General features: G+C 53.8%; 1 protein-coding gene across 1 annotated transcript in view; it reads right to left on the bottom strand.

Annotated features, from left to right (window-relative positions):
- The window catches only part of Pold1 (DNA polymerase delta 1, catalytic subunit), a 28173-nt gene that overhangs the window by 3272 nt on the left and 12101 nt on the right, over window positions 1-12800 (bottom strand). Inside the window, exons 2-18 of the mRNA XM_004672553.2 lie at window positions 10703-10905; window positions 10199-10312; window positions 9713-9859; window positions 9509-9634; window positions 9245-9413; window positions 9080-9161; window positions 8841-8970; window positions 8416-8582; window positions 8095-8199; window positions 6346-6486; window positions 6145-6255; window positions 5750-5941; window positions 5576-5664; window positions 5030-5146; window positions 4445-4558; window positions 4096-4243; window positions 163-258 (exon numbers count right to left, since the gene is read on the bottom strand). Of these exons, the coding sequence (XP_004672610.2) occupies window positions 163-258; window positions 4096-4243; window positions 4445-4558; window positions 5030-5146; window positions 5576-5664; window positions 5750-5941; window positions 6145-6255; window positions 6346-6486; window positions 8095-8199; window positions 8416-8582; window positions 8841-8970; window positions 9080-9161; window positions 9245-9413; window positions 9509-9634; window positions 9713-9859; window positions 10199-10312; window positions 10703-10904 (2250 nt within the window). The 5' untranslated portion in view covers window position 10905. The remainder of the gene's footprint in view (window positions 1-162; window positions 259-4095; window positions 4244-4444; window positions 4559-5029; window positions 5147-5575; window positions 5665-5749; window positions 5942-6144; window positions 6256-6345; window positions 6487-8094; window positions 8200-8415; window positions 8583-8840; window positions 8971-9079; window positions 9162-9244; window positions 9414-9508; window positions 9635-9712; window positions 9860-10198; window positions 10313-10702; window positions 10906-12800) is intronic.

Genomic DNA, 12800 nt, shown 5'->3' with positions numbered 1-12800 from the left:
GAGGGGATTGAGAGGGAGTACATCTTCATCGAATCCAGAGGCCAAGAGCAACAGGAAACCAGGCAGGCAGGGCATGAATAGGAGGCAGGGGGCACACAGTCAGGCTCTCTTCTGAGCCACTGGCCTCAGGCCCGCCTTGAAGTACGACAGGTGGCCCCTGACCTTAGCATTGGTGCTGTAGCCATTCTCTATTGTGTACTTGGACTCCACCAGCTGCTTGGTTTTCTCAATCATCTGACGCCCAAACCCGGTGACACTCTGTGGGTGACAAAACCGGAAAAAGTGTTGGCCCAGGGCTGCCTAGTGGACAGAGCAGGGGTGCCTCTGCCACTCCCCAACTGTACAGACTCTACATTTCAAGTCTGAAAAATGGGCCAATATAGCCCCTGTCCAAGTTGGCTGGGAACAGGCTTATGGTTTGGAAAGAAACCATTCCTTTCAATTGGATTTTTTTTTTTGGCCTGTATTGGGAATAGAATCTAGTTTTACACATACTATGAAAGCACAAATTACTGAGCCACCCTCAGCCCCTCATAGTGGATTCTGGGTAGGAACTCTACAGCTGAGCCACGCCCCCAGCCCCTCACTGTGGCCTGGAACTCACTGCAATCCAGACAGACCCTTGAACTTGCAATCCTCTGCCTCAGCCTCCTGAGTAGCTAGGGGATACAGGCCTGTACCACCATGCCTCACCCACCTGTACTTTCTTATAAATAAGGAAACTGCAGCAGAGGTAGACACCAAGGAGATGGGTGTAATGCTCCTCTTTCTGTCTGCAAGAGTCCAGGCAGATAATCCCTTGTTTTTGTTTCATTGTTTTTTGGAGACAGGGTCTCACAACTGTCCCAAGATGGCCTCATGGCCATCCTCCAACCTCTGCCTCCTGAGTGCTGGGATTAAAGGCACGCACCACTAAGACCAGCTTTAATTTTTTTTTTTTTTTTTTTGGTTTTGTTTTTCACATAGGGTCTCACTTTAGCTCAGGCCGGCCTGGAAATCACTGTGAAATCTCATGGTGACCTCAAACTCACAGCTATACTCCTCCCTTGGCCTCCAGGGTGCTGGGATTAAAGGCAAACGCCACCATGCCTGGAGATTTTTTTAAACTGCAGCACTTATCCACTTACATCTGGTGCACCCAGGGGTCTATCCACACTTCAACCTGCACCTGCACTGCTTGTCCTCCACAAGCCCTGCCCACTTCAGGTTACTTTTCCTCTACCTTAGTCTTGAACTACTTAAGAGTTTATTATTATTTTACCGTAAGCTTCAGGGACAGAAATAAAAGGCAAACAAGACAGAACAGAGACCAAGGAAGGACTAGAGGAGATAGACAAGTTGGTGACAAGGCAGACATGGTGGTGCACACCTTTAGTCCCAGCACTCAGGAGCCTGAGGTAGAGGGACTGCTGTGAGTTCGAGGCCAGTCTGGAAGTAGACTGAGTTCCAAGTCAGCTTAGCTCAGACTAAAGGGAAATATCTACCTTGAAATATTACAAACAAGGGGCTGGAGGGATAGCTTAGCAGTTAAGGCACTTGCCTAAGAAGCCTATTTCCCAGTAACCATGTAAGACAGAAGCAAAAGGTGTCACACACATCTGGAGTTCATATGCAGTGGCTGGAGGTCCTAGTGGTCCCATTTCCTGTCCTTCCCTCTCTCTCTCAAAATAAGTGAATAGCTGGCTGTGGTGGTGCACACCTTTAATCCTAGCACTTCGGGGGCAGAGGTAGGAGAATCACCATGAGTTCAAGGTCACCCTGAGACTTCAGAGTGAACTCCAGGCCAGCCTGGGCCAGAGTGAGACCCTACCTCAAAGGACCAAAATAATAAATAAATAAAATTAAAAACAAACAAGGGCTGGAGAAATGGCTTAGTATTTAAGGCACTTGCCAGGAAAGCAAAAGGACCCAGGTTTGATTCCCCAGTACTTATGTAAAGCCAGATGCACAAGGTGGCACATGTGTCTGGAGTTTGCGTGCAGTGGCTACAGACCCTGGCATGTCCACTCTTTCTGCCTCTACTTTTCCCATGGAATTCTGGGTAGCACCTGGGTATGGTGATAGGATGAACAAAAGCGGAATGAGAACCAGTCAGGGGTTCACCCTAGCAAAGGAGGGCTCCAGTAGGGGCTGGCTCCTGGGAGCCAACCCCAGACTGCTTGGGAATCCAGGCTAGCACTGTTTATCTGGACCTTGAGCCCTATCAGGCTGCTTGGCCATGTGTGGCTGGAGAGTAATGAAACAGGGTACGGACATTCACTGGCATCAGCCCCCGCCCCCCCCCACCCCGTGTTGGGATTACAGGTGTGACTGATTTGAACTTGTGTATGTCATTAAATCTTAACTATGGCCAGGTGTGGTAGCACATGCCTAAGATCCTAGCTCTGGAGAGGCTGGTAGGAGGACTGCTGTAAGTTCAAGACCAGCCTACAATAGAGTGAGATCTAGGTCAGCCTAGACTAGGGTAAGACTCTGCCTCCAAAAACAGTGGTGGGAAAGCTGGGTGTGGGGGGCACACATCTTTAATCCCAGCACTAGGGAGGCAGAGGTAGCAGGATTGCCACGAGTTCAAGGCCACCCTAAGACTACATTGTGAATTCCAGGTCAGCCTGAGCTACAGTAAGAGCTTACCTAAAAAAAAAAAAAAAAAAAAAAAAGAAAAAGAAAAAAGAAAGAAAGGTAGAGGGCTCAGGGTTAAAGGTACTGCTTACGCCTGGATTCAACTCCCTAGTCACATATGTGAAGCTGAACACAAAAAGTAGCTTGAACATCTGGTGGGGTGCACGCGCACACACACACAAATAAATACAAATTTAAAGAAAGAGCAAAAACTAGAGCCTGGTGTGGTGGCTCATGCTTTTAATCCTAGCTAGCACTCAGGAGGCTGAGGTAGGAGGAAGGCCATGAGTATGAGGTCAGCCTAGGACTACAAAATGAGTTGCAGGTCAGCCCAGGCTATAGCAAGACCCTAGTTTGAAATACCACCCCCCCCCAAAAAAAAGAAAAAAGAAAAACCCTTTTTAAGTATGAATGCCTGGCCTCTAGTCAGTCAGTGAACCTGACTGGGCAATACTGCAGGTGGGTGGGACGGGCACAGTTCCCTCGTACCGGAAGCCCCGTCAATTCTTCCATCCAGAGCCTAGGAAGCATGAGGTGTTCAAGTGCAAAATGAGGTTATGGTGGGTAATTAACGAGAGGTGCCCAGTACCCTACAGGGCACTGGACCCAAAGCCACAAGACAATGGAGGGCAGGAAGACCATCCTCACTCAGGCCTTCTTCTCCAGTGGAGCAGAACCTCAGACCCTCTGTGCTCATTAGGAATCCCAGGGCTACTGTGCCTGTTGAGGGAGATGGGGCAGACGTCCCATTTCTGCCCCAAGTTGGCAATGATAAGAACTCACTGAACACCCTCACCAGACCCTCATACCCAGAGTGGAGGGGGACTCCCAGCTCTGACAGAGTCCAAGATCAAGTGATCTGGCAGAGGTCACAGCAAATCCACCCTGGTAGTGCCCTGGCTGTCTCCAGCCCTGAGTGGAGCCTGCCCAGCACCTGGGTGCAGAAGAGGACTCTGCTCACCTCCCCTGGAGGAGGCAGCCTGGGTCTACAAAGTGAGTGCCGGTTCAGCCTGAGCTATAGACCCTACCTTGAAAATAAATAAATAAATAATAACAAACACATAAATAAGTGTGAGCTGGAGGAGATGGCTCAGCTGTTAAGGCCCTTGCTTGCAAAGCCTGATGGCCTGGGTTCAATTCCCCAGTACCCATATAAAGCCACATGCACAAAGTGGCACATGCATCTGGAGTTTGTTTGCCCCAGCTGGAGGCCCTGGTGCACCTATTCTCTCTCTCCTTGCAAACAAAAAAGCATTTATAATATATACATAAATAAATAAACAAATGTTTTATGCTGCCACAGTCCATGTCCTCACGGACTTCAGCAGCTTGGGTTTCTGGTCACCCTTAGTACCCCCAGTGCAAAGCAATGCTCCTGCCACCAAGACACCCATCCTCAGGGTGGGGCAGCCCAACCTCACAATGCAGCTTCATTGTGGCAGCCATGAGGCCACAGCAGTCTGGCTGAGAGCTCACCTGTGAGATCTCCAAGCAGGGCAACTTGCCCACCTGGGCACCAGTGAAGCCATACACAGAGTTGGCACTCACTTTGAGTGCCAACTGCCGCCCATCTAGGACCTGTCGCCGCAAGGGGTCCGTCTCCTGGGCCAGCTCAGCCTTGGCCCTAGGAAGAGATGGATTGACAGGCACTAGGTATGGCTGTTCAGGGTGCCTGTCTGGAAAGGGATGTTGTGTGCAGCTTGACACTGCTGAGGAACCACAGCCCAGAGGCTAAGAGGAGCTGCCTGGTAGGGTGCCTTGTTTAGGGGAGTGAAGTTGGGGCATACAGTGAAAACAGGGGACTCAGAGAGTCAGCAGAGCCCACCTCTTCCGGGCACTGAGCAGGTTCTCAAGGATCTGGGGCAGCAGCCCCTTCCGCACTGATGTCTTCACAAACTCATCCCCAGTGGGCGTCCTGATGAACTGATCTGGTGCCAGACTGGGAGGGCAGGGTATGGGCGTGATGCTGCCAGGCTGCCTGGCACGTCCAGCCTCCTTCATGCCCCGCTACCATCTGAACCCTCTTCTCCCCCTTCCCTCCATCCTCTTTCTCCTCTTCTCCACCCTATCCCGAAGCCCAGCCTCTACCCCAGCTTCCTTTTACCTCCTCCACCTCTCCTCCAGCCTCTCTCCCAGACTCCGACTAAACCTGCCTTTCTTCCAGTCACTCCCTTTTCACCTCACAGTTCCCCAGCGTCCCATAAGGCCCACCTCTTCCCTGGCCCCCACCAGGCCTGTGTCCTGGTCTTGGAGGGAACCATCTCAACCCTCCTCAAGCTCCCTGAATCTCATGCTTCCCTTTTCCTGCCCCAAGGCCTGGGCCTGCTCTCTCCCCACCAGGCTGCAAGCCTTAAAGCCAAGACTCAGGGTGGCTTTGGAGAAAGGTGCATGTTGACTGAGTGCACCATACCCCAATTTCTGGGCAGCTCCAGGGCGCAGGAGTGTGGTGTAGCATAGGTTGTGGGCCATCATGATGGACGGGTACAGCGAGGAGAAGTCCAAGGTGGCGATGGGGACATCATAGTACCTGGGGGAAAAGCCACAGGAAGTCGGGGGGGGAGCCCCTGCAGACTCTACTCAGGCTGTGAACTCATCCTTTTTCTTTAACAATAGAGGTGGAGAACGAGAGAGAGAGAGAGAGAAAGAGAGAGATAAAAGGAGGGGGAGAGAATTGGCACACCAGGGCCTTAGCCACTGCAAACGGAACTCCAGATGTGTACACCACCTTGTGCATCTGGCTTACGTAGGTACTAGGAAACTGAACTTGGGTCCTTAAGCTTTGCAGGCAAGCACCTTAACCACTACGCCACCTCTCCAGCCCTCATTCTTTTCTTGATAGTTTTCAAGACACGGTATAGCCCAGGAAGGGCAGGCCTTGAATTCCTGATTCTTCTGCCTCAGTCTCCTGAGAACTGGGATGACAGGTATGTGTTGTGGTGCCCAGCCAGGGCCTCACCCTTTCAGGGGCTCGATGACAGTGGCTCCTGTGTAGTCCTCGCCACCCTCCGTCTTCACCACAGGCATCAACAGCCCCTGACGCATGGCCTGGAGAGGAGCCGGGTGAGTGGTGAGGAGTGTTGTGCAGGGCCGCAAGGGATGGTGAGGAAGCCTGACCCCCACGGACACTGACCTGCCGCAACAGCTGGGACACAACCTTGACCTGCTGGCCCCGGGTTAGCAGGTAGCCAAGAGGCACACCAGTGACACGTGCCATCTCTACTGCGTTGACCAACACCATAAGGCGCTCGAGCAGCCGCAGTGGCAGGTAGGCATCCTTCAGGCAGTACACAGCCAGGCGGCGGCGGGTCTGTTCATTCCCATTCTGGAAACAGGCCCATAGGCTGGGGTCAGGGTTGGGGAACGTGGGGATGAGAAGGGTGGCTTCCTGGAGGGCCAGGGTGGGGACTGTCAGTCAGGGCAGAGGACAGGTCAGAATACGGATGTGGAGAATGAGATGTGAAGTCAGGGTAGGAGGTAACTGTGAGGAGGGGCAGTGTGGCCGACTGGACGGGTGGGTGGAGGCACCTGCAGGTCGGTGATGATGCTGTGCTGCACGTCCTCCTTCTGCTCGCCCAGGAAGTGGAAGCTGACTGCGTTGAGTGTGTACGAGCGGAGCTTGTACTCACGAAGCAGCACCTGCAGAGCCAGGGACGGGCAGAACCTCTGGTGGGCAGGGCAGGGCCTGGGCAGGCTGGCCCACCCCCAGGCCCACTGAACCAGCCGCACCTGCAGCATGTCCATCTGAACGCGGCCCACCATGCTGACCACCTTGCTGTCCCTCCGGCCCATCTGCCTTGACTGGAAGGAGGAGTCACGGATGTTGGAGCGAAGGCCAGTCACGCGGCCCAGGAGAGCGAAGTGTTCCACCTGTGGGGGAGATGGCCCCCAGGGTGTCATTGTGGTGTGTACGTGGGGGGGTAGTTCAGTCCCACTGGGAACCCTACCGACACTGGCACAGGATGAGAGACAGGGACCAAGAATAGCACCCCTGAGGCCACCTGGGGCTGAGTGCCTGCAGGCAGGCAGGGCTCCTTTCAGGCAGAAGTGGAATGGGCAGCCTGTAGACCTGAGCTGGGATTGAGGACTGAGGGGATAGTAGCATGAGGGCTGGTGTCTCCCTATGCTGCTGGAGGCAGAACAGTTGGTTAGAGTAGGAGGGGATGAAGCACAAACGAGGCGGATCCCCTAGTGCCTCACGCATGACAAGTCTTTGACAGACATGAGGTCCTTAGAGAGGACCTTAGTCTAGCAGGTCCATGGAAAATGAGCACACAGCCGGGTGGGGTGGTACACACCTGTAATCCAAACACTTGGGAGGCAGAGGTAAGAGGATCGCTGTGAGTTCCAGGTCAGCCTGACCTACAGCAAGACCCTACCTCAAAAAAATTTAAAAAAAAAAAAGAAAAAGAAAGGAAGAGAGGAGGAAGAGACGAGAGGGAGCTGGCTGAGCAGCAGCGTTCATCACGCTCTGCTTCCTCAGTGTGTACTGAATGCAGCCAGCTCGGCTTCCGGCTCCTGCCTCCACGTCTTCCCCGTCATGCTGGACTACAACCTGGAACTGAACTGTAAGAAGAAATAAGACCTTTCCTTCCTTGAAAATAAAAGGACCACACAGGCTGCAGGGGTGAGATGCGAGAAAGCAGGAGAGTGGGTCCTGTGCAGGCAGAGAAGGAAGGTACCAGCTGCTTCCAGAGCCAGAGTGGATGCTGCTACTAGCCACCGGGCCTGCAGCTTGCTAAAGGAGCTGGGGTGACGAATGCCTGTGCACATAGGTTCTCATTCAGCAACTCTCAGACTTTGCCAAGTAGAGGGAGGAACACCCCTTTCTCTCTCTCTCTCTTTGCTTCCCTTATTTTTTTCCCCTCTTGCCTTGCTGGTGGATCTTTTTGCAACAGGGTCTCATGGAGACCAGGCTGCCTTGAACTCTTGGTCTTCTTGCCTCCATCCCCATATGCTGAGATTACAGGCATCTAACACCAAAACAGATCGCTGGTGAATTCTAAAGCAAAACTACATGTGACAGCTCAAGTGAATCCCTATGTGTGAGGGCTGAACTGCTGAAGGCAGCTGCCACTCCCATTAACCACAATGTCTTCCTTCCTAAGTCAAGGAAAGTAACACTGGGGGATTCTAAGCAAGACAGGCCAGGCCTGAAATGCCTCTGGAGGGACAGTAGAACAGAAGCTGCAGGTCCAGCTAAAGAAAACAAGGATAGCTTGTCAAATAAATAAATAAAAATAAAATATTAAAAAAATATTTGAGACCCAGGCATTATGGCACATGCCTTTAATCCCAGCACTTGGGAGACAAAGGTAGGAGGACCGCCATGAGTTTGAGGCCACCCTGAGACTACCTAGTGAATTCCAGGTCAGCCTGGGCTGGAGTGAAACCCTACCTTGAAAAAGAAAGAGAGAGAACAAGGACAGCCCTTAGGGTGACAGAGCCAGAAGGCAACCTCCTTAGTGGCACCCTCACCTTGAGATTCTGGGCCCGAGAGATGAGGTATGGGAGGTCAAAATTCTGGATGTTGTAGCCAGTGATCACGTCGGGATCCATGGTACGGACAAAGGTGGACCATGCCTGGGGTGGGAGGACAAAGGGTCAGCCCAGTCGCCCCCCTTCCCGAGATACCTTGATTTCTACAGTGTTCCAGAAGCTTCTAGTACTTGTGAAACCTTCACAGAACCCAGGAGAAATATTCGGTCTTCCATGTATGCACCCAAACCCAGTGACACTGTGTCAGTGTGCAGAGGCTGGGGACATGGGAGCTGGGTGGGTGCTGAGGGGGAGGAACACCTGGAGCAGGTCCTCTTCCCGCTCATAGCTCTGCACTTTGGCGCCCAGGATGGGGGCGCAGGGCTTCAGCGTGAGTGCCAGGCGCAGGAAGGGTTCTGGCTCGCCCCAGCGCAGGCCCAGCGAACAGATCTGGATCACAGGGTCCCGCTCTGGTTCAGGGAAGATGCCTGTGGAGGGAGGAGGGGACACGGGCCTGACTTCCTCTCTCTCACACCCCATGATGTGGCTACAACTTTAGACCATCCAGTCCACCCTTGCCTGTCCCCACTGCCTGTTGCCCACCCCCTCCATTTCAGCCACTCAAGCTGAACCAGTCCTGCCCCAAGGCCTCTGCACCTGCAGTTCTCGGTGGGGAGCACCTCCCCAACTGTCATCTGGCCAGGGCCTGGCATGTCACTGATTCCCAGAGGGAGGAAGAGACAGACCTTTGCGGCCAGCACACTCAATATCGAAGCTGAGCACACGCAGGGGTGCAATGCGCTGCCATGTCCCTTCAGGAGGGTGACTGATGATGTCTGACCAGAGCACATCGGCCTCCAGCTGACACAGGGTAGCCTGGAGAAGTGTGTGGGTGGTGTCGGGGAGAGGCACATGAGTGGCACAGGGGACAGTATGAGTTGTGGTGGGTTCCAACTCCCTGTCCCCACCCCTGGGAGACCCTTACCTTCTTCTCCGTCCTCAGCATGTACTTCCCAGCTGGGAGCTCCAGCCAGTTGCAGCCAACGATGTCTGTGTCCACCATGAACCTGGAAGTGGACAGCAGGTCAGCAGGCAGCAGCAGTGGGAGAGGAGGGGTGGTGGGACACAGGGGAGGAGTGGAACACTGCACCGGATCTCAAAGTCCACGTTGGCTTCATAGGGAGCGAAGCTCGGGGTGCCCAGGCCTGGCACACGTATGCCCTGCTCCAAGAGACGACGGGCAGGTGCCACAAGGCGGGGAAGTGCCAGCATGATGCGCAGAAATGAAGAGGGGCCGTGCCCATGGTACCCGAACATGCCTGTAGACAGAGGAGGCTGTTACCTGCTCTCAGCCCAGCCCAGCCCAGCCCAGCCCAGCCCTGCCCAGCCAGCTGGTCCCTCAGTCCACACTCACTCTCCCGGGAGCACAGCTCCACAGCCAGCACTGCAGGCCCAGAGAGCTCCTTCCCTCCACGTTGGTCCCGGCTGATAGCAGAGTTCAACTCCTGCTGCAAGTCACTCAGGTGGTTGGCCCCAAAACCTGGTGCGGGAGGCAGTCAGGGGAACGGGGAGAGGCTCTGAGGTCAGGAGTGGGGTCTCCCAAGTCAATGTCACTCACCTGGAGGCGCAGGGGTGTAGAAGTAGGGTGCGAAACCATGGATGTGGCAGCAGACAGACACACCCTCGTCGGTGACCCCAAATGCACGGATTATGGGCACAGAGTTACGGGATGGTGGAGGTCGTCCTGGCAAGGCCTGCGCTGAGCCTGGAGGTCACAGGGGCAAGGCAGAGCACCCCTCAGGTCCCCTTCCAAGGTCCATTCTTACAGTCTCGCATTTCTCAGCCCACTTTGTCCTTCACAGGATCCTTCTTGGTACCCTTCTCCAACCACAGCTGCCAGGTCCCCATTACAGTGGAAAAAACTCATCCTGCCCTTGTGGAGCTGGGCCTGGAATGCGCATGTTCTGAGTCTGGCTCCCAGACTGGGTGATGAGGTGACATCCTCTCACCTAGCCTCTCCCTCTGGCTCAGCCATGGCCACAGCAGTGGAGACTACCTATGTCCAGAGCACACTATGGCCTCTTTCCCTTCCCCACAAACTCACCCACGTAGTGGTCAATCTCTAGCTGCTGAAAGATGAGGGGCTGTGTCTGGGGGTCCAGTTGGGGCGGGGTGGGCCTCAGCCAGCGCGGGTCTATAGCTGCCATGGAGAGCTGCCCTGGAAGAGGACATGGATCTCCATGAGTGACTCTCCTTCCAAGGGGACATGGCTTTTCCAGGCCAACCCAGGTACCCCATGGCCAAATGAGAAGAAAGTGGGTAGAGATGGAGGCCTGGGTCAGGCAGGAGACTCAGGGGAGATTGGGGGTAAAGGACAGGCACCAGAACAAAGCTGCCCCATCAGGCACAATGGCCCAGCTCCTTGGGATGCTCATTTGAGTCCAGGACTTTGAGAACAGCCTGGGCAACATGGCAAGATCCCGTGTTAGAGAAACAAGCTGAAAGCCAGACAGGACTCTACTGGCACAGTGTCAACGGTCAGCCCTTGGGCAGATCACAGCGGGCTGAGGGGCTCTGAGGCCAGACCAGGGGTGGGTGAGGGTCGCACCGTGCAAGGCGCCCTCTGGGGTTGGCTGGAGTTCCTCCTCCTCCTGCTCCTGCAGCCGGTGCTCAGCCTCCATCTCCTCCAGCAGTGCCAGGTCCTCTTCAAACTGCGATGGCGGGGGTGCCTCCTCATCGTCCCACAGGCCCCCACGGGCCCGCTTTGGGGGTACCCCAAGGCTTGGGCCTTGACGCCTCTTGCCATCCATCCTGTCAGAAAACAAGTGGTTTTGCAGGAGTTCTGAGCAGACTCTCATTCTCATCTGCATGCCCTCCCATGCACTGCTGTGGCTGGTGGTGCCAGTGCTGCACCGACAGGCTCAGCCAAGCAACTCCATGTGCTCAATGCATCTTTTCTACCACCATGGTGCACCCACCGCATCACCCCCTTCCTATCACACAGACCCCTACCCACAGTTATTAACCTTGGGGCAGAAAACGGTCTGAGACCACAGCTGACCAGGCCCTTCCCTGTCCAGTTCAGGGAACCCTTGATCTCACCCCCAAATCAATACGAGGATGCCCATCAAGATCAAACTCAAATACCAGTCTGTTCTGATGTGATCTCACACAGGAAACCTGAGTCCCGCCCCCAGATTCTCAGTGGTCAACCCCCATCAAGACCATTTCTGCACCATCACACACATCTACAATGACACTCCCACTACTCCCATGCCCCTCCATTCTTCAGCATATAGCTCTTTGTTCTGGTTTGAATAAGGGGTAGCTCCCCAACCCCCCAAAGTCCATGCGTGGACTATCTGGTGCTGCTGAGGTGACAGGGCAAGGAGAGGGCCTCCTTCTTCACTGATGGAAACAGGAGGAAGGGCCTGGCTAGGACATGACGGTCACAGAGGGGCATGCCTGTGAACAGCCATCTTGTCTCCTGCTGTTTTTTGTTTTGTTTTGTTTTGTTTTTCAAGGCAGGGTCTCACTCTAGCCCAGGCTGACCTGGAATTCACTATGTAGTCTTAGGGTGGCTTCAAACTCTCGGTGATCCTCCTACCTCTGCCTCCTGAGTGCTGGGATTAAAGGCATACGCCACCACGCCCAGCTATTTGTTTGTTTTTGAGGTAGGGTCTCACTCTAGCCCAGGCTGGCCTTGAACTCACGGTGATCCTCTTACCTCCGCCTCATGAGTGGTGGGATTAAAAGCATGTGCCATCATGCCTGGCTAGCTACTTAAAAAAAAAATTATTTGTGTGTGTAATGGGGTGCTGGGGAGAAAGAATGGGCATGCCAGGGCCTCTAGCCATGGCAAATGAACTCCAGTCGCATGTGCCACCTTGTGCATCTGGCTTACAAGGGTACTAGGGAATTGAATCTGGGTCCTTTGGCTTTGCAGGTAAGCGCCTTAACCATGAAGCTATCTCTCCAGCCCTTGTGTTTTCTTTTTTTTTTTTTTAAACTTTATTTATTTATTTGAGAGTGACAGACACAGAGAGAAAGACAGATAGAGGGAGAGAGAGAGAAAGGGCGCGCCAGGGCTTCCAGCCTCTGCAAACAAACTCCAGACGCGTGCGCCCCCTTGTGCATCTGGCTAACGTGGGACCTGGGGAACCGAGCCTCGAACCGGGGTCCTTAGGCTTCACAGGCAAGCGCTTAACCGCTAAGCCATCTCTCCAGCCCCCTTGTGTTTTCTTAATCACAATCCATGAAACTGTGGTGCAGTGTGTTAAAGTTGAGTCTAAAGTGTGCCCCTCAGGCTATTGTTTTAACATGTATTCCCCAGCTAGTGGAGCCTTTAAGAGGTGGGCCTACAAGTGAGGTCAGGGGAAAAGAAAAGGAAAGGTGGAGGGAGGGCTAGTCAAAATATAAGAGAATATAAATAAATTGCATGGAAACCTACTTTTCTGGACAACAGAACACGCAGGAGCTATAGATTGTTGCTAGAAATTTTTCAGTGCCAGGGATGGGATACCTTCCAGTGAGTTGTTGGCCAGGGAGGTCCCTGATGTCCCCAAAAATTATAGGCCATTGCCGAGGCCCTTGATTTCCCACCAGGAATAGATGGTAAGATCTTATTGCTGAAGACTCTACTTGGGCTGCAAGGCCACTGAGAAATCCTGCTGGAACTGAGCTGATAACCTCCTCCATGTAGACCA

The sequence above is a fragment of the Jaculus jaculus genome, chromosome 14 (genome assembly GCF_020740685.1).
Source record: "Jaculus jaculus isolate mJacJac1 chromosome 14, mJacJac1.mat.Y.cur, whole genome shotgun sequence".
Taxonomy (NCBI): domain Eukaryota; kingdom Metazoa; phylum Chordata; class Mammalia; order Rodentia; family Dipodidae; genus Jaculus; species Jaculus jaculus.
Note: the sequence above shows the minus strand (reverse complement) of the source record. Positions and strands in the feature narration are given on the sequence as shown.